General features: G+C 43.1%; 2 protein-coding genes across 2 annotated transcripts in view; one reads left to right on the forward strand and one right to left on the reverse strand.

Moving 5' to 3' along the window:
* The window catches only part of LOC146207589 (vezatin-like), a 42700-nt gene extending 26633 nt beyond the window's left edge, over nucleotides 1-16067 (reverse strand). The window contains exons 1-2 of the mRNA XM_084588909.1: nucleotides 15997-16067; nucleotides 15198-15249 (exon numbers count right to left, since the gene is read on the reverse strand). Of these exons, the coding sequence (XP_084445035.1) occupies nucleotides 15198-15203 (6 nt within the window). The 5' untranslated portion in view covers nucleotides 15204-15249; nucleotides 15997-16067. The remainder of the gene's footprint in view (nucleotides 1-15197; nucleotides 15250-15996) is intronic.
* Nucleotides 160-14047, forward strand: LOC146207590 (translation initiation factor eIF2 assembly protein-like). The gene is made up of 11 exons (XM_084588889.1): nucleotides 160-602; nucleotides 857-925; nucleotides 3034-3076; nucleotides 4238-4273; nucleotides 6397-6599; nucleotides 8503-8639; nucleotides 10524-10646; nucleotides 11625-11653; nucleotides 11802-11906; nucleotides 13021-13155; nucleotides 13930-14047. The coding sequence occupies exons 1-11, from the start codon at nucleotides 529-531 to the stop codon at nucleotides 13981-13983; spliced, it is 1008 nt and encodes a 335-aa protein (XP_084445015.1). The 5' UTR covers nucleotides 160-528; the 3' UTR covers nucleotides 13984-14047.
* Nucleotides 16068-23595: the final 7528 nt, after the last annotated feature.

Genomic DNA, 23595 nt, shown 5'->3' on the forward strand with positions numbered 1-23595 from the left:
AATGCGAAGTACACCACGGACACATAAATAATACCAATGCCGCCAGTGCCACCCATGCTACTCGCAGGGTTCGCACGTTCGCGTTCGCAGCCCCGATCGCTCGCAATTCAAACAGCCTGCAGAATTTATTTGAATTAAATTTCTTTTTATTTACAAAAGGATTGTTTCCTTAATACCCTAATTAACCGCGTGCGCATATCAGCTGAGAAAGCTAACGTCCGTCGAGCTCTCAAGATCGGGAAATCGCGAGTAGGAGGAACATCAATTGCGTTGGCGTGTTTTTGTTTTGATCGGTGCTAGGTTTCGTTCTGTCGTGCCATCGTCACAGCTGCACCGGACCGCTGAGCATGTGGTTGTGGTATCGCAGCGCTCTTGTGTAGCGTGTATTTTTTTATTTAGAAGAATTCATTCATCCTACTAAGGTGATTTGATCGGTTTTCCGGCTGCCGTCCCACTTGCTGTATCGGGAGGCCACACTGCCCATACCATTGACCAGATAGTTTTGAAGCCTGCCTGCAGTCAGCAACTATGAAGGTGCAAGACGTACTCAGCTGCAGCTTTTCATCTTGGTATGGTGTCTTCAAAAATGCAACTGTTACGAGGTGAGTTACGCATCGCAGAATGTTTTTTGTTGTGCTCCTGGCATGTGTGTCTAGTCCGAAACGAACGGTCGAAGATGCGTTAATGTGCTTTCGATGTGCATCGCAGGCATAACGCTCCTTTGCTGGATTAATGTCACTATAAATAAATGTGCGTGAAACTTTGCTTTCGTAGACCGTCCGACGTACCCTTGTCTCACTTGGCGTGCTCTGCAGAAAATTACAAAATGTGACCTGCGTTTGTTTTGGCATTGCAGTGTTTGCATTCCTCTGACGAGCGACTTCATAAAATACCTCCTGTCCGACGGCGTGGTGCTTCCAGGAGAGTGAGTATGAATTTCTGGTAATGCAACAGGGGGAAATTTGGCAAGTAGGGCCACGTCTCAGTTTTGAAGCTAAGAATTATATACGCTTTCACGGAAGTCAGGACAAGTGCGGATTCACGTGTCACGCACAAGAAACATGTCAGACACTGATATCCTCAACTCGGTGTGTCTATAAAGTGAATGTCTGCAGTGATCTGACTCGGGACTACAATTTAGCAGGTTATGCTGCTCTTATTATGAGGACCATCTTAGTTCTGGCTTGTTCATTGAAAATGCAAATGCTCACATGAATACATGCCACAAGTGAACTTTAGTAGACCATCTGCTTTTAAGAGGGGCCATTTATAAAAACCACTGCCTTTCAACTGGTCCCATTTGCTTTCTAGTGAGACCATTCGAAATCCCGCTAGACAGCTGCTAGTTCCTGTGCGTTCAAACATTGAATTCATTATTGTAAGGCATTCAATGCAAATTTTTTGTTTCCTTTCTGTTTAGCAGGTGTTCATATCATCCAAACATAAGGGAAGCACATACACTGTAGTATATTAAGTGTGTCCGCAAAGTAATGCAATTATTTTTTTTTCTGGCGCTCTAATCGACCCTACCGCGCCTGGATTGGTTGGTTTAGGAAAGGGAGGCGTTCAAAATTTCATCTCTGCCTAGTGCAGACTGCTCTGAGCTCTAGGAGCGTCATGATTGCTGTTTGTGCACCTACTGATTGTGCCCTTGTCACGACGTGCGATGGCATCCACACGCGAACAACGCTATGCGATCAAGTTCTGTGATAAAATGAATGAGTCTTGTGAGACCTATCAAATGATTCAGCAAGTGTGCAGGAAATATGCTTTGTCCTACTCTCATAGCGCCAAATTTCTATTCTCATAGCACTGTGAACCACCAAAGTTGTGAGTGGCAAACCTCAGAGCCCTGCACCCCAAGAAGGCAACGATGATCCAGTCAAAATTAAAACAATGCAAATGGTCATTATTGATGCCGAGGGTGTAGTTGACAACAAATTTGAACCCCAAGGACAGGCATTCAACGCTATCTACCAGATGGATGTGCTCGAGAGACTGAGAAAAAGGGTCCTTCGAGGGAGAAAGGAGATCACAGACACCTGGGAGTTGAACCACAACAATGTTCCCAGCCACATTCTTTGCGCGCGTGCGGGGGTTTGTGGCCAAGCACAACTTATAAATGCTGCCCCGGCCCCTCTATAGTCCTGACCTGGCTCTGCCAGACTTCTTCCTGTTCCCGAGGATCAAGAGCGCCCTGAAAGGAGTCCATTTTGGGACAGTGAAGGGATCCAAACCGCCATGACAAAGGCTCTAAACGAGGTTCCTGTCGATGCCTTCCAGGATGCGTACAGTGCATGGAAGAATCGCTTTTTAAAAGTGTGTAGATGCCAAAGAAGACTTCTTAAAAGGATTTTAAACATTTGTAATGATATCTTGAATAATTTCTTTTCTGCTGATAAAATTGCATTACTTTCCAAACACACCCTGTATATACAGCACTCACAGGGATCAACACAACTATGTGCTGATTCAAGGTTCACCTCTTACTAATAGTGGCAAAGCGTATTATTTACAATTAATATTGTTTAGGCTAGCATAGCATGTAAGTGGCTTAACAGTAGTGCTGGAGCAGAAGTGCACACATGAGCATGACAATGGTTTGTCTTGTGTGACAGGTCCGAAAAAATTTGTGCTATGCGCCCTTTAAAAACTGTGCTGTTGCTGAAGTCCATTCTCGTGCTTATGGTTGGTGACTGATCGCCATGCACAGGAGCTCCCATGGAAGTATACATTATCCAAGTGAGATTGGATTTTAATTGTGAGTTCTGCTTTAAAGACATAACATTTTTGTCTGGCACGCATGCCCTGGTATACATTTCTGAATTGACTACCCTATTAATGTATAGCTTGAATTGTGTTCATCAGGCTTTGTGTGGTTTTGAGCAAATTTTGGATAGTGGGCAGTGCTGTCTTGCTAATTGTTTGGATGCTTATTCTTTTTGGGAAGCTGGTTAAGGGTAGCATGTTTGTTTTGGACTACTTTTCTTAATTGTGATAACCCTGAATTTAATTTTTTTTTTTATTCTTCAGGGCTCCTTCATCTCAAAAGTATGACACTGATTCAGAAGATGAGGTAAGTGTGCGCAATTTGTGTTTAGCAACTTAAAGAATTGTATAGCTGAATGGAAGTCAGCAGGGTGGAAAATTTCAGGCGTGGTTTCTTTTTCAAGACACAGGCAAACAAATATTCTAAGCCTATTCTGTTTGCATAAGTGGGCTTGTGAGTGAACGAATACTTTTTTGGCTGGATCTAGCGGATACAGATAATATTGGTGAGTTTTTGTGTGCACATAAATGGGCCAACTTTTCAAGCAGTTACTTTTATCAAGTGGAGACAAACTTTCATAGCCTGAGGGTGTAAGCTGTTCCTGCTCACAATGATTACTTCAATAAGCATGGCTTAAAGAAGATGGCCAGAGTATGTTCTTTCTTTGCCAATATCGGGCAAGCCATAGCTCTTTGCATGTATCGCATACCTTCAACCTGTGTCGCACATAGCTCTTTGCATTTGTTAATCAAAATAAAATCATCAGAGTAGGAGTTTGTAGGGGTGAAGTATACAGGCCTTGCTGTGCTCATGCTATCTGCATTAAGCTTTTTCTGGTATGTCTGCTTATTTCGCATTTAACTATATATATATATATATATCATTTTTTATCTATGAAACATTAGAAATTGTTTCCTTCTTTTTATGAAAAAATATTTGACAAACAAGCAAGCTGTGCGCAGTTATAGCAGGGTAACTTAGGTATTCTTCTGATGGATGCGAGTCCTATGTTTGGTCTTTATTATGTGTTTCATTTTGGGGGCTTGAATGTCGAAAAACTTGCCACCTCAGGCAATGACCTGTATATAGGAACATTTAGTAGACAAAAGGTCATGAAGCCACTTACATCATTCTGTGTAGCTGAAATGTTGCCACATGGCATGAATACTCATACAGCACTCACAAGGATCAACACAGCTATGTGCTGATTCAAGGCTCACCGTTTACTGACAATCCAGGGTAAAACGAGGGAAAGAAGATGGCTACACAATATGAAAGAATACTGAACAAGGGTGGAGGGGGACCCTCCACCCTGCCCTTGTTCAGTGCTCTTTCATACTTTTTACTGACACTGGCATGACATGTTATTTACAACTCATATGGTTTAGTCCTTTGAACGTGCATTCCAGAGTTGCGCTTTACAAATTTACTGCAACGGGTGCCTTTCTTCTGGTTCTAATTTTTCAGGTAGATTGGTCTGAAGCTGACACAGATTCCTCTGAGGTAAACTATCTTGTATGCCTTGCTGACAAACTGCTCATAGAATAGTCTTGGAGCATCTCTGAAGTGGGACAAGTTTATATATTCTGTACCGGCGAAAGCACTTCACTGTGTGTGTCACAGCCATGTTGCTTGATTCCATGTAATGCAAGACACACACAGAAGGAACACCAGAGTCAGGTCTCTGTACTTTCTTATGGATACGGTTTTGTTTCATTTGTGCTCTTGTAAAGGAACCGACTAAGCGAGTCAAGACCTGCATTGTTTCACACAGCTGTAGGCATCACCTACCAAGATAATGGGCAAAGTGGAGTTGCATTGGATGACAGCAACTAGGTGTTGCCTTTTTAGGTGGACCATTGCTTTTAAAGACACAAATTGAGGGGAAATGGAAAAGATTTTAGTCAAGAAAAAAAAAAAAACGAGCTAAATCCGTTGCTTCTAATATCTCTGGCAATTTTTGTCATTTGTTATTTTAGAAGCCATTATTTTGGGGACTACATCACTCATAAGGTGCCCCGGTGAATCTCAAGGCACTTGTCATGATTGGCAGAATTCTGTTTTGTGCCTTTTTTCACTTGGCATGCTGATGTTTTTCATGTGTATGTAACCAGACAGCCTGGAGAGAAATTGCGGAAAATTAAGGCACTGCAATTTTCATCACTAACACCAACATTTCAAGGCATTTTATTTTAAAATTTTCTCTGCAAGTGTTAGCTTGATGCTTATCATGGCAAAGTACAAAGATCAGTAATTACAAAAAGCAGGGTGAGTAACAGGTTGTTACCTTGATATCAGCTTCTGTTTGGATAGGATTTTTTATTTTTACCATAATTTTGAAATGCTGTAAAACTGCCCATGTGTATCTGTATAAAACACTCAGTCAAAAACTCAGTTTACTCTGAGTAGCTTGTAATGAAACTTTATTGCATCAGTCGTTTATGGAAGCAGCAGTCATCTTATGAGAAAAAGTGAAAATGCCTTCATTATTTTTTAAAGAAATTAATGGAAAAAAAATAGAGAAAACAGAATGTGATTTGTTGAATTTTGCGTAGTTAAAGTGTCTCTGAGAAGGTTTGGTTTAGTTTATGGGGGTTAACGTCCCAATGCCACTCATGCTGTGAGAGATGCCGGAGAAGATGGCTCTGAAAATTTCAACCACCTGGAGTTCTTTAATGTGCATTGACATCGCATAGCACACGGGCACATTGCTTTTCGCCTTTATCGAAAAGTGCCCGCCGTGGCCAGGATTCGATCCCACATCGTTATGCATGGTAGTCGAGCGCTGTAACCACTGCACCACCGCAGCGGGGTCCTCTGAGAAGGCATTGGTTTAATGGCTAAGTATGCACACTTTGCAGACCTCTGCTCGTCAAGCTTGTCATTGGAAGCTGCTGTACATGCTGCTAAGAATGCCTACATAAAGTATGCCCTATTTATTTAATGACTTCCTCTTGAACAGATGACAATGTGTCACAAACTCCTGCTCTCAACATTGATGAAATGTATGAGAAAGTAAAACTTTTAAAATGTAAACAAGCTTCATTGTGTAGTAAAGAATAAAGAGGAATGCATATTAGTATGGTCTAAGTGTTGGACACAGCTTTTCATCTCTGGAACACTGCAGGTCTGGCATAACTTGTTGAAAGTAAATGTGAAAGGTAGTGACCATAAAGTTAAGGTAGATTTTTCTTTAATATTAGCAGTCACCCTGTTGAATTTGTCTGCAGCATACATTCTGTGGTAAACGCAAAAATAAATTCCAAAAACGTTTTGAACTCCAGTTGTTTAATGGCCCTCCAGCTTGAGCGTACGCCTTTTTTCATAAGTTTAGAGTCAAGGGGTTCGCTTCTGTACCGTGTAGCGTGGGGTTCCTGCAGCATTTGTGGAAGACCTACCCCTTGGAGGTGATGGAACCATCAGGAAAACAACAAGACAGGAGCTGGATTACGAGCGGCAAATTGTGGCCTTTGTTGGCTCGGATGTAGGCCCATTTGGCTCCAAACATGATGAAGGGTGTACATATTGATGCTGAATGAGTGGGGACAACGAAGAGCACAGATGAAACGTTTTGCGTACAATTTTCCACCGATACTCGTCAGTCTCAATGCCAAGTTTCTTTGCAGATTCCGTCCTTCCCAGAGTTGGAGCAAACAGTGTCCAGTGCTATCAAACGTCTTGGTGGGCGAGTGTTCCCCAAGCTGAACTGGAGCAGTCCCAAAGATGCTGTGTGGATAGCAACCAACAACAGTCCTTGCTGCACCTGCTTCGCTGACATCTGCCTCCTTCTCAAGAGCTCGGACTTTGTTACACATGATCTGACGCAACCGTAAGCAACATAATGTCACTTTTCACTACCAAATCGTTCTAACAGTAATTGAGTACAGGCTAGGAGTTGAATCATGAATGGGTGCCGAAAATGGCAGGCATGCTATGGGCTGTGGCTCAAGAATGTGACAAATAGACTTCTATGAAATTGGAGATGCTTATTTTTAATGCATTTCAGGTAATGTCTGCGGATGTGAAGTGGACCATGTTTTATAAACCTGACAGGAGAAATTCTGGCTTGGGGAGCAAATTCGCAGCTTAAGCTAACTTCTTGCTTTTTAATACTAACTGCAAAGTTTCTCCATTACCCAGTGCAAATCAAATGTGACGATCTATGATTTTCATCTTAATTCCTAATTCATTTCATCTGTCTGCAGTCAGGTCCAGATCCCAGGCGAACATTTTTATTGGACAGGCGACACTTGCAAGTGGTACCACTTGGCAAGTTGGACAATCTTTCAGTCAAAACAACAAAAATGGAGTTGAGACAGAATTACATATGCTTTCATAGAAGTCAAGACAAGCACAGAATAAGCATATATCAACACATGAGAAATGAGTCGGGCGTTAGTACCACCAATATATGTATGCATCCACTAAGAACACTTTTGCTCCCATTTATATATCCTCTTCATGACACTCTTATACTGACACTAGTGAAACTTGCTTATCGAGCAAAGTTATTTCATGCATTTTTGCTTGCATTGATAGCAGAAATGGTGAGTAGAATTTAATAGGTTAAACTGCAACAGCTGTTATTGTAAGAACCAGGTTAGTGGTGCCTTTTGTCGAAAACCCAAATTTATATGTCACAAGGGGACCTCGGTGAGGCCAATTCAATTCCTGCTTGCATTCAAGTGGGACCACTTCAATTCCCACTTGCTCTCAACTGGGACAATTTCAATTCCCACTTACTTTCAAGTGGGACCAGTTCATTTCCTGCTTGTGTACGAGTAGTACCACTAGATTCCAAGTGGGACCAATTCCCTCTTCATATTTTCACCTGGGATACATACTATATCTAACTTAAAGGGGATCGTGAAATAGTTTGATATATCAATAATTTGATGTACAAAAAATGGCAATAGATAAACTTGTCTGCAACCTGAAACAAGAATACATTGTGTCCACGCAGGTGGTGCGCTTCTTAGAGCCACGTGCCGCCTGCTGGCATTGTGAGAGGGCACTGCTTGCTAGGCAGAGCAGAGGTCACCCTCCAGCTATGCCACGTTTACCTCATTACGCAATTTTACAGCACTAGTACTGCGAGCATGTGCCCAATTCCACGCAACCGATCCATCTCTGCGGCAGAAAAGTGCTCGAAGAAAAGTGCTTGAATAGTACTATTACGAGAAGTGGCACTTGGCGAGGTCCGATGCATCGTTAAGTATATCTAATGACTGCCAAGAATGGGGTTTGATATACTGCACGGTTGAAGGGTTCATATTACAAATTGTTTAAAGTGATGTGAAGAAAGGCCACCTGATTCCTTCAGATTTCTGCCTTTCTTCTTATTGCCCTTATTAAGGGGATGAGAATGCTAACAAACACTATACTGGCCCACCTGTTTTCTAGACGTTCCCTCTCCATGGTGGAACTTCGTCATTCATGCTAGGGATGGAAATTCTGGCACCTCTCCTCACTCATACTGAGCACACACCTTGCTGTGCATAATGTGATACATACTTTCTTTCTGCTTTGTTTGTACAGTGGCTTGCTTTGTAAAGATTGAACAAAATGCTAATATGTATTTGTCATGTAGCTTATACAACTATAGATGACAGGCATGCTTTTTTTTTTTTTCTTCTTGAATTTTATTGACATGATGCCTATGCAAAAACATGCAGTAGTTCAGTGTTGATGTTATTAGTGTGGATGTTCTTTAAAATCTTGTTTTTGTGCAGATTTAATGCCTGTATCGACTGGAACAAAGAAACGGATATCAGCAACTTATTTCAGTACGAGCTCGTCCTTAGGAAATGGGTGGAAATCGACCCAAGCACAGAGTTTCGGTGCTTTGTGAAAGACTCTGTTTTAATAGGCAAGTCCTCTTGCACACATCTTCTCCTTTGCTGCTGCACTGTTGTCACATTACCTATTGTGCCGACTTTGCCTCTGAAGTATTGCATCAGCATATCATCATCATCATCTTAGCTAAAGTTTCAGTACGGGACAAAAACCTCTGCCAGTGATCTCCGATTAACCCAGGTATCTTGCCACCTCTAATTACACCATTGCTTCAGATTTTCTTGCCTTACCATTCTGTTTTGCTATGTGCCATTCCTATCTCTGTCTGACTTTCCTTAGTATCCACCCTGTTATAATAAACTGCCAGTTATGCGTTTTGCGCAATACATGCCCACATGTTGCCAAGCCATCTGGTTTATCATAATTTTAGCTAGATGCTATCAGCTTATGTTGATATTCTTTCATCTATGCCCTGCTGTTTTCACACCTCCTAACTTCACACCAGTCACTTAATTCGTGCAAAATCTGAAGTGCCTTTAGTCTTCTTTGAGCTGTACAGTGGACTCCCTGCAATTAATTCGTGCAAACTCTGAAGTGCCTTTAGTCTTCTTTGAGCTGTACAGTGGACTCCCTTCAAGAATAACTTGGCAAGATATATAAGTCTGGTCAGGTAATTGGAAATCCTGCCTTAGGCAGAGCCTGAAGTACCAAGTTGTGTGAGATTGGATAGGTACTTTTAACAGACATGTAATGAGAATGTTGCAGGGGAACTCTAGTCAAGCACCCTGAAAAAGGCGTCCACAAATGTTTTGTAGTGCCTGCAATCAATTGCTCAATTGTCATAGGCTTGGAAGCTTCTTTGTGACTTTGGCTGTCACAGCCACTGTTTTAGCCTATATAAAAGCACATTTTCCTACAGAGCACACTCGCAACCTTTGAGCTTCTGAAAAATAATTGTGGAAAAATTATGAAAATGTGGAATTGTGTGTACTTAAAATAAGTCCCATGCAACAACATCCGCTATTGGGTGTAGCGGGCGCATAAGGTATGGTAGGCATGTCATTCGGCTTCAGGAAGCTTTCTGCATTCCCTTTCCAATGTTATATCTAAGGGTACATTAAATTAAATGGAAATGTTTATGGAGGACACTTAAGCTCTGCCTTTAAACGTATGATACAATATTATTGATGGCTCCTGTCTGTTGCTCCCCTTGCATTTCCTCATTCACTACATGTAGTCTTTGCTTGCTTAGTTACTGGTCCCTTAATTTGCACCTCTAATATCACAAATTCTTATTAGCGTGCAGTTCTCAGCTATCACATTATCTAGCTATCGGTTGCAAGTGACCGCCTCACATAGATAAGACCTGTTTTAACCAAGACATACAAATGTGCCTAAGTGACCTAGGAGTAGCATGTGTGACTCGGCATCCCATAGCCCTGGAAAGTTGATCCCTATCCCACCTTCCCACCTGATGTGAGCAATATGAATTGGCAGCTCCTCTCAACTTTGCGATATCATGTGGTCTTGTTACATCACACAACCGAATAATCAGTCGTTGGCCCCTATGGCATGCCAATTACTACTTGCCAGAGCATGCCCGTGGTTTTTCATTTATAGCTGCGACACGGTGGACTTCGCCGGATTTTGTGCAGAACGGGACATGTAATGCTATTTTAATAAAATGATATGAAGTGGAATAAGCCATCACTCTTTCTGTGCTTGAAGACAGCTTCACATGCAAATCCATTTGGTTGTGCCATCCCCAAATTTTGTGTTAACCAAATGTGTAAAAGTTTAATGGCCTGGCAATAGTTCCCCCCCTCCCCCTTTTTTTTCTTCATTACATTGCCAGAACTTTATACAGAGTTCTTGTGAAAGCTTGCAAGTTTGCCCAGAAGTGAGTCTGCGTTGTGAAAAGTGGTTGTACTGAGCAGAGTCTCATTCTTTCCGTCAGGCATTTCGCAGAGAGACTACACGCATTACTATGGTCACATCCAAGAACAGGAGGCCAGCATTGTACAAGACATACTCTCATTCTTCCACGAAAGAATCAAGTCTAGGTTTGTCTCTTCTTCATGTGAGTACCTCTCTCTTCTCTACTTGCCTGTATATGCTGCATGCCACTAACACGTTGCAATTCCTGATGGCCACTTAGTAGCAATGCCCTGCAGGTAGCTGCAGAGTGGAAGGTGTATAAGATTGCTCGGCCAATAGAAATATTGGCCTTGTTACACCCTTGAAGGCGTAGAGCTTAGAGCCTGTTATACCCTTAAAGGTGTAGAGCTTGTGTGGTTCCAAATTTTATTGTGCTGAAGGTATCTCATTCTACTTGACAGTATAGAGCTTCTTTCATAGCAGAGAATGATGTCTCTGCTTCGAGTGTGTTCGGAACGTGAACTCTGCACGAGTAGTGTTTTGTTCATCAGAAGGGAGTGATAACTTTTGCAACACCCATTGTTTGCTCATTAGCGCCACTGACTGCTTTGGATAATGCACTTACATTTGTGAATGGTACGCGAACGCTATCAAATCCTCCTATACATTGCTTAGTGTCCGCAAATGCAGGCTCAGTAAAGATGTGCTAAAATCTTGAGTCGTCTGCAGAACTGTCTCAAGCAACACATGTAAAGTGATTGTGTAACATTTTTCTTAAAAATTGGTGTTCCGCATTGCAAGCATCCCTGGTATGGCTCCTGCAAATGCGTGCTTCTGTTTACTTGTTTCCAAAGCATGAGTGCTTTAAAACCTCAAATAGGCTGATTTGTTTCTATAGTAACGTTTTGTGATAGAAATGAGACAAAAGTGTTAATGAAGACCCTTAAAGCAGTTTTGTCATGTTAGAGATAATGTGAGGACCTGGCGGAAATTTTATAATTGATCATCTGAAAAAGGGGAATGTTTTCTATGCAGTCTTGGCCTGCTTCCTAAGAATATCTCTTAAATTTAAAATCTGCAGTTCCCCTTCCGCCTTCTTTGATAGTAATTGACTGGAAGTGTTATGAGTGAAATAAGTCGCTGTTTCTTGTAGACATTATTTTTGCTTTATTCATTGCAGATGTGTTTGATGTGTACAGGAAGAGGAAGGTAAGAAATATCCATGTATACGGATAGTAATTTTAAGCACATTAGTCCATTCATTTTTTCATTTTAGAAATGCTTTTCAGGGTGGCATTTGCCCCCAGGACTGAAATTATGGCATTTTTTACAAGTTAGTGTTATTCTTTCACGCTAGGATGTTGTAAAGCTGCTTGACTTCAATCCATTTGGGGTGCACACTGACTCTCTGTTGTTCGATTGGGATGAGCTTGAAAATCTCAAAGTTGGCGAGTCCACAGGGGTAAGTTTAATCTGTGCATGTCTGCATGTGTGTACAAGATAGCACTTGTAGCATCTTTGCAGAGCAGTGCTTTTTTAATAAATATGAGACTTCAGTCAAATAAAAGTGCAAAGCTGAACAGTTCAGAGACCACTGCAGCCATTTTTTTAAATATTTAGGGTTTCAAACTCCTGTTCTTCGCAGCACTTGATGACTGCCATTTTGTAAGCTTACATACAAAGTTCACCGTATGGCCAGGAGTTTGGTGATTATTTGTAAGCAACTCGGTTTTTGAAACTTCATGTACTTTCATTTGCGAGATTGCTTTTGACCTTTGACCAAGGAAACTGTCCATGGTCCTGCTGTAGATTCAGGAAATTATTTTGAAGATGGGCGAGTTGTTTTCCGAATTGGTTCACCACTATATCACCTTAGATTAAACTCAGGTGTATACGAGTTTTTCCTTTAGCAGTATGCCTTATACCAAACCAGTGTAGGCGTGCAGAGCTCACTACCTGATAAAGTCAATCAGAGGTATTATTTAGAGGTTTGAAGTGTCTTTACTCATGTTGACTTCCTAGTTTGGCCTACCTGGGCATCATGAGCCAAATCACACTGGTCTGGAAGCTAACAAATTGTGCTTGTAGATTTTACTTTAGGATCAGAAAACATCACGGAGTGTAAGTGCATCAGTACAGAATGAGTGTCAGCAAGCAGGGAGTAATTTATCATTTGAGTGTGCCTCTTCAGTGTGAAAAATAAAATCCCATAGTCAGTTTATGACACTCGTACGAGGGCACATCTTTCACGCTGAGCAGAAGCTGTGCATATGGACAGAGTTTGCACAGTATATATTCACTCATTCTTGTTTGGGTAGAGGGCTTCACTATAAATATGATTTTAAATAGAAACTCTGAAGGCTTCATCAAGATGATACTCATCACTGGGAACCAGAGGTATCGAAAAACTGACATATTGGCCTTTCGTGCACGCCGATAAAAAATGAAAGTATATCAGGCTAGCTGCTGCCTTTATCAATTAAGTAGGGCCAGTCAGAAAGGCAGAACAGTGATTACCCGTCATAGATAATCCTATTTCATTTTGAAGTTGTTGCTACTTTGGGGTTCGGTTTCAGGCACCAATATTTCGGTTCATGAAAGAAAACCGCGGCGTGCAACCGAGTGCTTACCGTCACTATGCCCTGCCTCGAGACGTGGTGGACTTGTGTGCTGGCGAAGATGCACACAAACTCCTGGACCTAATGAACTTGGTGAGAGCTTCAAGCGCTGTTTAACTGTGTATGTCAGTCACAGTGACACACAGTCACTGTGGATCTTTGTGCCCTCCAGTTTTGTCAGCCATTGAAGTATATAAGTTGGGCTATATTTTGAAGGGGTTAGGAAATTGATTTTTTTGTGTTCTTTCTGTGACATGATGTGCAAGCTATTAATAAACATAGATTACCATGTGGGATTCTTCCATCACTGGTAAATGATTTCTAGTTTAATTTCTTCTGCTTTGCTTCTTCAGTTTTGCTACAGACGGTGGTTACACCTCTTCAGGTAGGGTTGAGGCCACACAAAGCATACAAATGCTGCAATATAATTATTTTTCATTGTATGAATGTTTTACAACACCACAGGATATGAAATCACTGCAAATAAATGAACAGCCATTATATCGAAGTTTTTTAAATTCCTCTCAGAAGATCAAATCTTCTTGCTTGTCATAACCATCAATTGGCTTCAACAGCCAAAGCTTTTGTGAATAATATTAGGATGGGCTGTGTTGAGCTCAAATATCCAAAAGTATTCAATAATCAGTTGGTTGAGGTGATTAGCAAAACTATTAATAATTCCCTCGAGAATTAGATTATTCATAGTATGTCACAATAGAAAATGTGACATCAATGGTTTGCTTTGTTTTGTTAAAACTGGGTTACTGCAGTTTGGAATGGTAAGATCACCGTGCTTGGCTGCAAGGATTGCTTTGGCTGTGCCTTGGTAACATTTTTCTTCATGGTAAATTATTGTGGGTATTGCAGAAACGGGGAGAAGACTCTACTGATGAAGAAGACTGCAACCAGGGGGCAAGCTGACAAAGCCATGTGATAACCTGAGTAACCACGGATAAAGGAAAATTAAAGTGCTTTTAATATGGTCTTTCCTTCTCTCTCTCTCTCTTTTTTGCTGCTGTAGTCGATAGGTTGAGGCTGGCCGAAAAACAATTGGAAAAACTCCAAGCTCAAGATTGGGTTGTAGGCTGTGCAATTTAACGTCCCGTAGCAACACTTTGTCTGTAAATAACTTGTTAGTAGAGAATCTGGTTAATTTAGAGCATTTTATGTTATTAACATGCGTTGACGTCGCACAGCGCACTGGCGCCCTTCGCGTTTTCGGTCCATGAAAACGCGGCCACTGCGGCTAGGAGGTGTTTCTTTTTTTCTTTGCAGCCCTAGAAACCTACATGTGTTTAGAGTGTGCAAAATGCAAGGCCGGGGTGAAACCAATCGGGTTGCACGTGGATAGCCTCGCATTTAACTTCGGCGCGGTGCGCGTGGACCGTTTACTGGTCCTACGAACGTCGTATAGATGGCGCCGCTGTATCTAAGTCGGCTGCGACACCATCGCGATGACCGCTCGTTACAAACGGGATAGCCACTAGAACATCATCATTGTTTGGTTGCGGTCGGTTATCACCATTCTTTAACTTAGCGAGTTTTTCCGAATTACCAAGTTTCCAGCATACATTCTCTTCGACAATCACTGCGGGCCCAGCTGCAGCAATCAGCAGAGTGCCACGAAGGCGGGTGTGCGCTGGCCGCACCTGTCCGTTAATGACGCGTTTTACAGGGGTTTGCGGGTTCATAACAGGCTATGTTCGGAAGGGCTATCAACGAACTCTGGTCGAATAGAGATGAGCATATACAGAAACTAGGATTTTGTTAGGATACGGCCAAGGGCGTCATTTAGAGAGGGAGGAACGTTTGTTACGCTTATTGGCTTTTTTTTTTTATTTTTTTAACATGACTCTTGGTCTGAGTTCGTGTCAAATCTTTGTCTCATGGTCGCCTAAACCTGGTATTTTAATCGATTAGATGCGCATAGGACGGACTAACCGACAGGACAGGGTCCTGCTGCCCCTACAGTATTTGATTGGCTGCAGTTACCTTAAATATCAAACCTTGACCTTCACATGACTGCTGGTACTAGCCCTGTGTACAATTTCACGGTAAGTTATTTTTCAAGGTAGAAACGTATTAAAAAAAAAGTGATCTGGCTGCTACTGCCGAAACGATGATGGTGTACTTACCCGCATCGTTGATGATAATGTGGCAGAGCACGCTTCGCAGGAGAAGAGATATCTGAAAGTGTAATAAAGGTGGCGGTGGTTCATAATAAAAAGGCTTACCTAAATGAAGGAATGTGCATGTCTGTCTATCGGCTGCACAAACTACCGTTCGTCTCTTGGACTCCTAATGTTAGCAGGTGGAACTGTAAGGAATAGCGAAGGCGTTAACGCATGGTGGTGGATGTAGGTGCAGGCGGCATGTAACTCTTCCTGTGGTGGTGTCGACCACCTGCGATCGATAATTGTGAACTCCTGCAGCGGTGCCAGACAAGTACCAATTCGTAGATAGGTTAGCGGCTGAAATTTCAGTTTTTCTTTACTATCTCTGCTCGCATCGTGCGGTTTTAAATTCACCGTAGACCCGATGCTACATCGTGTTCGCCGGCGGCCATGACCTCCCTTGCGAGTTCTTTGCAATTTCGATGTCTCGCTGGGTTTCATAATTCTGCCGCGCCGTCAATGAACTTTTTTTTACTTAGACAGTAGCAGCGAGTGCGATGGCGGTTGTCAAGGTTCAGCATGTCTAACAGCGAGGATTTATAAACCAGCCCGAACATGGCAGAAGTTCGCTGACAAGCTTCGTTTGCACGCAAGCGCCTCATTTTCGTTTTCGTAGTTGACTAAAATAACTTACTGATGTTTACAACACTATATTTTGTACCTGCTGGGTGACTGTATTCGCCATAGATGTTTTGCCACCTGCTCAGCAGAGTGAAGTTTCAACTTAAAAAGAAAAAAAAAAAAAAAGCTAGACACTCACCCTGGAACGGCGCCGCGCAAGCGCCTTCTGACAGCTGTTTTAAGGCGAAATCCATTTTTGACTCATGAGTGGTGTAGACAGGGAGTATCTGCCAAAAATGAAAAATGTTTATGCACGAATTCTGACACGTAAGGAAAATAATCGTGCCACTATCGGGATTCGAGCCACCATCCATCCGTTCCTCAATCGAGCGCGCAAACGACTACGAAAAAAAAAAAAAAAAAATCGCCACTCCTCTTTTTTTCTTATAGCGTGTGACTATACCAGCCCTAACAGGCTTCAAGCCCGATTTAACGAGGTCGCATCCGTCAACCCCTCCTACATAGTAGAAACCAGCATCCATCTCTTGCTTTTGCCCACACATCTAAATTTCGGGAGACGTATCCACGCATAGAGTGGTGTGGCTCTGCGTGGCGATCTGTCATGCGGTTCTTCCACAGGTTAAATAGCCCCATGAGCACAAAAATATTACATGGAACCTTAGAACCTTCGACTGCAGGCAAAAGTCTTACAGTATATGGCGTAATATCAACGTCTCTTTTGAAAGTTAGCTGAAGAATGTAAAAAAAAAAAAAAGGCATAACAACAATACAAAAAGCAATGACCTAGTAACGCCCGACGTTTTGTATTGCCTAAGAACGTGTTTGTAATTTGTATAGCGTAAATACGCCGGATGGCACTTAGGGAAAGGACAACAGTAATTCAGAAAAAAAAAATACAGATTAAAACGAACAAAAATATTCGAAATCATGCCCATGGAAAATTCAAAAGAAAACGGACTCCAGTTAGGCATACGAGTTGCGCCTTCTAGCGAGATTGACTCAAAACGTCACAGCAAAATAAGCAGAAGAAAGGCTTTCGCATAAATCCTGTAAATTTCTTTCTGCCTTCGTTCACTGCTGATATGCAAATAGCCATAAGTATACATGAGTGGACATCTTGGAGTATCCGATAAGCCGCGAGGCTTGTGCACCTCGAACTTGAAGACGCTCAGGTCGTTCATGTTCTTCAGCTCAGCAGACATAGAATGCATCTGGACGCGTCTTTCTTTTGAATCAAGCGTTTACAATGGACGAATTCATGAAGTCGAAAATAATCTATATCTTGTACTTATGACGAATGCTATTTTCTCTAAAGACGAGAAGGAATGCTGTCTCATCCGTAAGGCCCTATGCAGCGCGGGTAAACATGTTGCGCAAGAAATCAACGCATTTGCGAGCGCGTCGTATTCGCGATCTCAAGCCCAACACGCTGTAGTGCTCCCAGTACAGAGGGCGCGCGAGCAGTGGTGTACGAGCTGTAGTGCACATGCGCCACTAGGTTCCTGCAAATCTCTGGCGATGTCCACAGGGACAAGAGAGCGATGGGGGGGGGGGGGGGGGGGGGGGGAGCTCAAGGTTTGGGGTCAATCACTGTTCATTTGTTCCGTTTACTGTTTGCCGACATTCACATTATCATTGTCTGACTCAAACTCGAAATTCGTTCAGAATAACGGCCTGGGGGGCGAGTTGGTGCATGATGGAATTGAACGGCGGCGCAACACGGAAACGGACACAGAAACGGTGGTGTCCCCTTCTTGTCTGTGTCCGTTTCCGTGTTGCGCCGCCGTTCAATTCCATCGAAATTCGTTTTCTACGATAACGCAAAAAAAAAAAAAAAAGAGCTTCCATTTTCCAGTTGTTTTAAAAGCTGGTATACAATTTCATCTTGTTTCCACGAGGAGTATTTGATGTCAGCACTCAAACTCATTCCTATAGGTGCATCTGGAAAAATACAAGAGAATTTCTTCTATTAGGATTTACTAGCATCACTCAGTGGTCTCAGATAACAGCAGGATCGACAGAATTATGTCTGAGTCGCCCTTGTCAAAAACATGGCACAGCAAAGCCTGCACACATTGAATCATATATTCACAAGTAGAGTACAAGCTTAGAAAGCCATCTCACACAATATCTAAATATATAATTTAAAGAGGCAGCCTAACGAGACACAAATTAACAAACTTTTATTATCTTGGCTTCTTCCACTATAGCTTCCTTACTGCCTTTTCTTCCTCACACCATGCAGCCTGATACAAATGCGGGAACAGAGATACATTAGCAACAGCGATTCCGACGGAACAGAGATCTCGAACGAAAAGATTTATTAGTTTTAGTGCGAAAGCACCCATGCTATAGTCAGAACCGAGCAATGATCTTGCTTGCGCCTGACTTCCGATTCGTCTGCCAGATCGTGACGTCACAGTCTGCTTGTCCTGGCGCGGGTAATTCAAACAGGGATTTCACATGGTGTCAGGTATCATCGATCCAACCAGGTTGAACCCCGGATATCTTTTTGCGGAAACACTACTTCACTCGGTGAAAGCCAATCGAGGATGTTGTGGCTTACATATGCTAAGCTCGGACAAAAAGAAATAGGAAAGAAGAACTACCGGAGATGAACGAAATCTAAACCTGGAATTCTTGCAGGGAAGAGAGTACGAAACGTCGTAGCAATTGCTGCAGCTGATCGCCACGCGTGTCGAGAGCAACATTTGCGCATTACATTGCCCGTCGTCGTCGTCTATCCACTCATCTGTGAGCAAACGTTTTCGTACGTCGAACTCGGTTAAGCTATACATTAAAGCTTTATTATTATATTTTTATTGCTGAGACGACAGCGGAAAGTTTGTGTTATGGTATCAACTGTCGCCATCAGGGCCGAAAAAGGTTAAAGGGAAGACGCGAAGAACTCGTTCGCAACGGGTTTTACTTCGTGCCGCATTCACGAAGCAGTATCTAACCAGTTTGACTAGTTTGCATGCTGTGTCTATGCGTCTACGTATAATAAACATCTGTGAAAGTTATTAACGTGATATTTACCGAGTCTTGTGAATATTCTAGTGCTCATCTCCGTCGCGAACTCCGTCTCTGCGCTGACCTTTCCGCCGCAGCCTCCGTCGCCGCCTTTAAAGAGCGCCAACCGCAGCCTAAGTGCCTCAGGCGTCTTTCATACTCTGCCACCCCCCAAACCCAGAAAGCGATCACATCGTCTTGCGCAGACCGAGACAGGAATGCAAACATTACCGACCGCCGGCGTCCCCCTACACGCGAAGAGACGCGTCGCCACCACTCTACAGAGCAGACGGAGGAGGAGGTAAGTGTAGAAGGGCTGGAGATGAAAAGATGGCAGTGTGAGGGAAGGGGGGATTTAGTATGAACCTGGGAAGCACATAATCGAGACTCCTTCTGGGCTCCATTATGTATTTATCCTCCGCGCGCGCTGCTTGCGCCGAGAGCGCGTGCAAACACTTTCTCCGCCCTGGCGCCCACGCGCGCGCGCGCCTATGCTGCATCCGACTCGCCTCGGGCGAGTGATGCCACCTCCTTTTCCATCGTTCTCTTTTCCTCGATCCACTGGGGCGGCGTTCTTCAGCAGCCACGCTAGCGTAATGGCTGAGCCGTTGCTCTCCTTCTTTCCCACTGTTCTCTTCCCTGCCTGTGATCGTGTTCGTTATAGCATCCCCCCCCCCTCCCCCGGATTTCCATTTTTTTTTTTCTTTCATTGCAAACATTCATGTTACATCTTGCACGCCAGATTTTACCTCACTTTTGTGTTCCTACTGCCCAGCTCAGTTGGGGTGCAGACCAGATATGACTGACTGCATAAGTAACGTTGCAAAGCAAGGATGTAAGGTCAGCCGTCTTATCCAGGTGTGAAATTGCAAAAAAAAAAAAAAAAAAAAAGTGACATGCGAAAATGAAGACGAGTTAGACGATGAAAATAGCCTAGATGAGATATGAGGGGCCTCTGTTGGCAATCGGATTGAATGGCATTTTGTACCCACAGCATGTTGCGTGTGTAGACAGTCAATCCTTCTTTCCTCTCCGAGAGAGGCGTCGTCCATGACCAGTCCCACAGCACACGCTAAATAGCATTATGAGTTCAGCCACTGCTGAATTGTTTCGTCGGTATCGTTGGACGCCATCTGCTTTCTTAACAGCGAGAAAACGTTTGAAAGGATTCTAACGGGACTTGCTATCCGAATGTTGTTTATGAAACAATGAGCCCAGTGTGACGGTCATTGCGATAAAAGTCATCGGGACGGCTTAAATATAGGGACTTAATTATCGGCGCTCGGAAATGGTGCTGTGACACTGCCTGAATCGCTGCGGAACGCTGCAGAGAGAGAGAGAGAGAAAAAAAAAAGAAATCTTAAAAACCAATAGTGAACGTCAAGTTGAAGTCCCATGGTACAAGACCGCAGGTGGGACCTCCCATGGTAATAGATTTCGATAGGCAACATAAAGAGTAATATTATTGTAAGAAAATTTATGAAACAACACTGAAAATTAAATAACGAAATATATAGTAAAGAGTGCAGTGCCGACAGATTTAGATACAAAAATAGAATACAGAAAAAAAGTACAAAAATACTTACGAATTTTGCGACACAAAAGATAAATAAATAAATCACAAATTAAGAAGAAAATATTTTAATTTCAACTTGAATTTCAGCTTAATGTCGAAATTCAAAGAATTCCAAAATGGTTTGGTTTGGTTTGGTTTGTGGGGTTTAACGTCCCAAAGCAACTGAGGCTATGAGAGACGCCGTAGTGGAGGACTCCGGAAATTTTGACCACCTGGGGATCTTTAACGTGCGCTGACATCGCACAGCACACGGACGCCTCTTCGTTTCGCCTCCATCGAAACGCAGCCGCCGAGGTCGGGTTCGAACCCGGGTACTCATGTGGACGAAAATTGAAGGCCTTGTTTCCCGTAGTTAGTACTGACCTTAAGTAGTAGAAAATTATTACGTAGAGCGAACCGTGTAACGCTGTTGTTTTTGATCGTGCCGGGAGGAAAAATGCTAAGTGGGAGCTGATGGTGAAGAATCTTAAAGAATAGAATACCGATATTATGAAGATAAAGAGCCAGCTGAGAGGGGTAGAACATTTAAATTCATGAACAAAATGTGCGACGGTGACATTCGAGGGGAGGAGGTTATGATGCGTATGGCTTGCTTTTGCAGTTTTATTAATGGCCAAAGATGAACATGATAGGCGTTACCCCAGGATGAAATGCCGTATAGTTTAAGTGGCTGTGGACGAAAGCGTAGTAAAGTGATAGTAACGCGTGGATTGGGAAAAAGGATCGGGCTTTGATTAATGCGCGTAACCCAAATGAAATTTTCTTGCAAGTTCCTGCTATATGATAATGGAATTTTAGGTGAGGGTTAATAACAACGCCTAGAAACGAAATTCGGTCTTGCGACGTGATGACAGTGGAATTGAAGTATCGCAGTGGTGAGACGGGCAATGGCTTCTGAGGTTAAGAAGACTTAGAATGCAAGACGCTCAGCCTCTGTTTGCTATGTGTGCTTGCCCGATTATCCTCTTCAGTGTCTCCAGACATTGCACTCAATCGACTGCGGCTCGCAGTTTTGTGACCAGCTTTATGAGCGTATTTTCACTTCCACTCGGATGCTTCGGGCGCAACCCACTTTTACGCCTGACTTGTAGCCTACACTGCGGTGCAGTCATCGAAAGGTACAAGTCAAATTAACTCGCGATGGTGTCAGCTGTAATATTATATTTCTCAATTTCATCTCGTTGGTTAGACGTACCAGAGTTTCAAGCACTTCGGCACAGCCGACTTCGGCTGTCCCTCGGGCGAAGAGCTCCGTCGTGCACTAGCTTACACGGATGCATATTTCGTGGGGTTCTAGAAGCTGGCGCTTTGGGTACTGCATGTATAGAGGCCAGAAGTTTTTAGCTCTTGCTAAATAGTGTACACAGTGGTGCAGGAAATTTCCGAGGTTCCGGGCAAACGGAGTGTTTGAGCTGTAGGCAAAAAATTGGACATTTGGACTCCTATACCTTTCTGAGGAAAGCTCTCACAATATCTTGCTTGTTGCAACTGGTATTCAGCGCGACAGTAGATCAAGTGTTCACTACTTGCTTGAAACTATTTTATGTTGGTCTTTTTTCCGTCACAATCATACTTTCGCAACTGTATGGGCTTCTGGAATCTATCAACAAGTCACACGCTGCATATCTACGTCACTCGCAAATCTAGCCACCCATGAGTAAGTGTTACAGAGAAATTCGCAAACATGAGACAAGCTCGAGCGTTTAGTTTACTTGGAATGCACAGCCTAAGCAGTAACTGGCTCCGGTGTGATGCACTGTTACTGCTGTCGAGGGAAAACCTATCCAAGACTCATACCCTTCATCCTGTGGTTTGATCAGGCTATTTTAATTGTCGAACTGTATTCAAGCCGGATTGCACGCGTCTATTATCAACCGCCACAAGTGGTCAGTACTAGTTCTGACACTGGTTACGAATTCGTGGAGATTGCCTGTCCCACTTTCAGTACACTGCCACCAAAAGTTAGAGCCCTCTAAAAAAAAAAATTAAAAAGTGAAAAGCACGTTTTTTCAGCTTCAATTTTTGGCACCGATATCAATCGCGGAGGCTGCAACAGGTAAATTTCAGCTAAAATAAATATTATAAGGGCCCCGCTTAAATTCCTCCTTTGAGAATATGACGCTGCAGCGTTGATGGCTCTCGTTTGCTGGCTATTAGCAGATCATTCGTATACAAGCATCGAACTTGCGTATTCACTAGTCCCTTAATTTTTGTGTCCTGTTATCTCTCTCTCTCTCTCTCTCTCTCTCTCTCACACACACACACACACACACACACACACACACACACACACACACACACACACACACACACACACACACACACACACACACACACACACACACACACACACACACACACGCACGCACGCACGCACGCACACGCACACACACACACACACACACACACACGCACACACACACACACACACACTTATCAGGGCACAGCCTTAAGATAATCTTTCCATATTACGTGTAAAACTACCCGACATAGATGCAAATCTCCGCTTTGACCAAGCCTTAAGAAGGTGTCTGTGTTGTCTAGGAGTAGCATGTCTAACTCGAGATCAGAGGGTCCTAGAGGGCTGGATTTTAATCTCATCCTCCCATATCAAGGGCGAAGCCCGAGTTGGCAGTCATGTCACGTGGTCTCGTGGCGTCACATGACCCACGACCAATCATTGCCCGACCAATGTCACCTATCAAGTTCCATCTGCTACAGACATGCTCGTGCTTTTTTGCTCGCAGCGCCGACGCCGGAGTTTTTTTTTTTTTTTTTGACGAATGGGGCCTGAAACGCTAACGCATTAAAATATTCAGAGAGCCTAGAGCGTCTAAACTGCCAAGGGTCAGCAACCATATCCGTTTAGCAGTGCCAGCCGACCATCTAGCAACTCTTCATTCGACATTGCTTTAGTTTATTATTTATATATATTTTGAACTTCTTCTCAACTGTTTTTCTCAGTTATTCTTCGTCTTTCTCGAGAGTTTTTAAAAAGACTCGAGTCGCTTTAATTAAGAAGACCCAACGCATCTCCTGTCTCCGATGGCACTCCTCCATTTCTGCGGCGCTGTGCGCTTCGCCGCAAAGCTTATGTGCGTTCGGCTGCAGCACCGTTCCAGGATGGAAAACCACGGGTTTTCAGCAGGCCTTGAAAAGCGAGCTTCAGCACTCGCACTCCCGCGCCAG

This window comes from Amblyomma maculatum, chromosome 1, assembly GCF_055883805.1.
Source record: "Amblyomma maculatum isolate TAMU_Amacu chromosome 1, ASM5588380v1, whole genome shotgun sequence".
Taxonomy (NCBI): Eukaryota; Metazoa; Arthropoda; class Arachnida; order Ixodida; family Ixodidae; genus Amblyomma; species Amblyomma maculatum.

Bases quoted from the DNA above. Each gene is read 5' to 3' on its own strand.
- LOC146207590 (XM_084588889.1), top strand. From the start codon at position 529: ATGAAGGTGCAAGACGTACTCAGCTGCAGCTTTTCATCTTGGTATGGT. The intron at 926-3,033 runs GTGAGTATGAAT...TTTATTCTTCAG, and splicing joins GGCGTGGTGCTTCCAGGAGA to GGCTCCTTCATCTCAAAAGT. The intron at 6,600-8,502 runs GTAAGCAACATA...GTTTTTGTGCAG, and splicing joins ACACATGATCTGACGCAACC to ATTTAATGCCTGTATCGACT.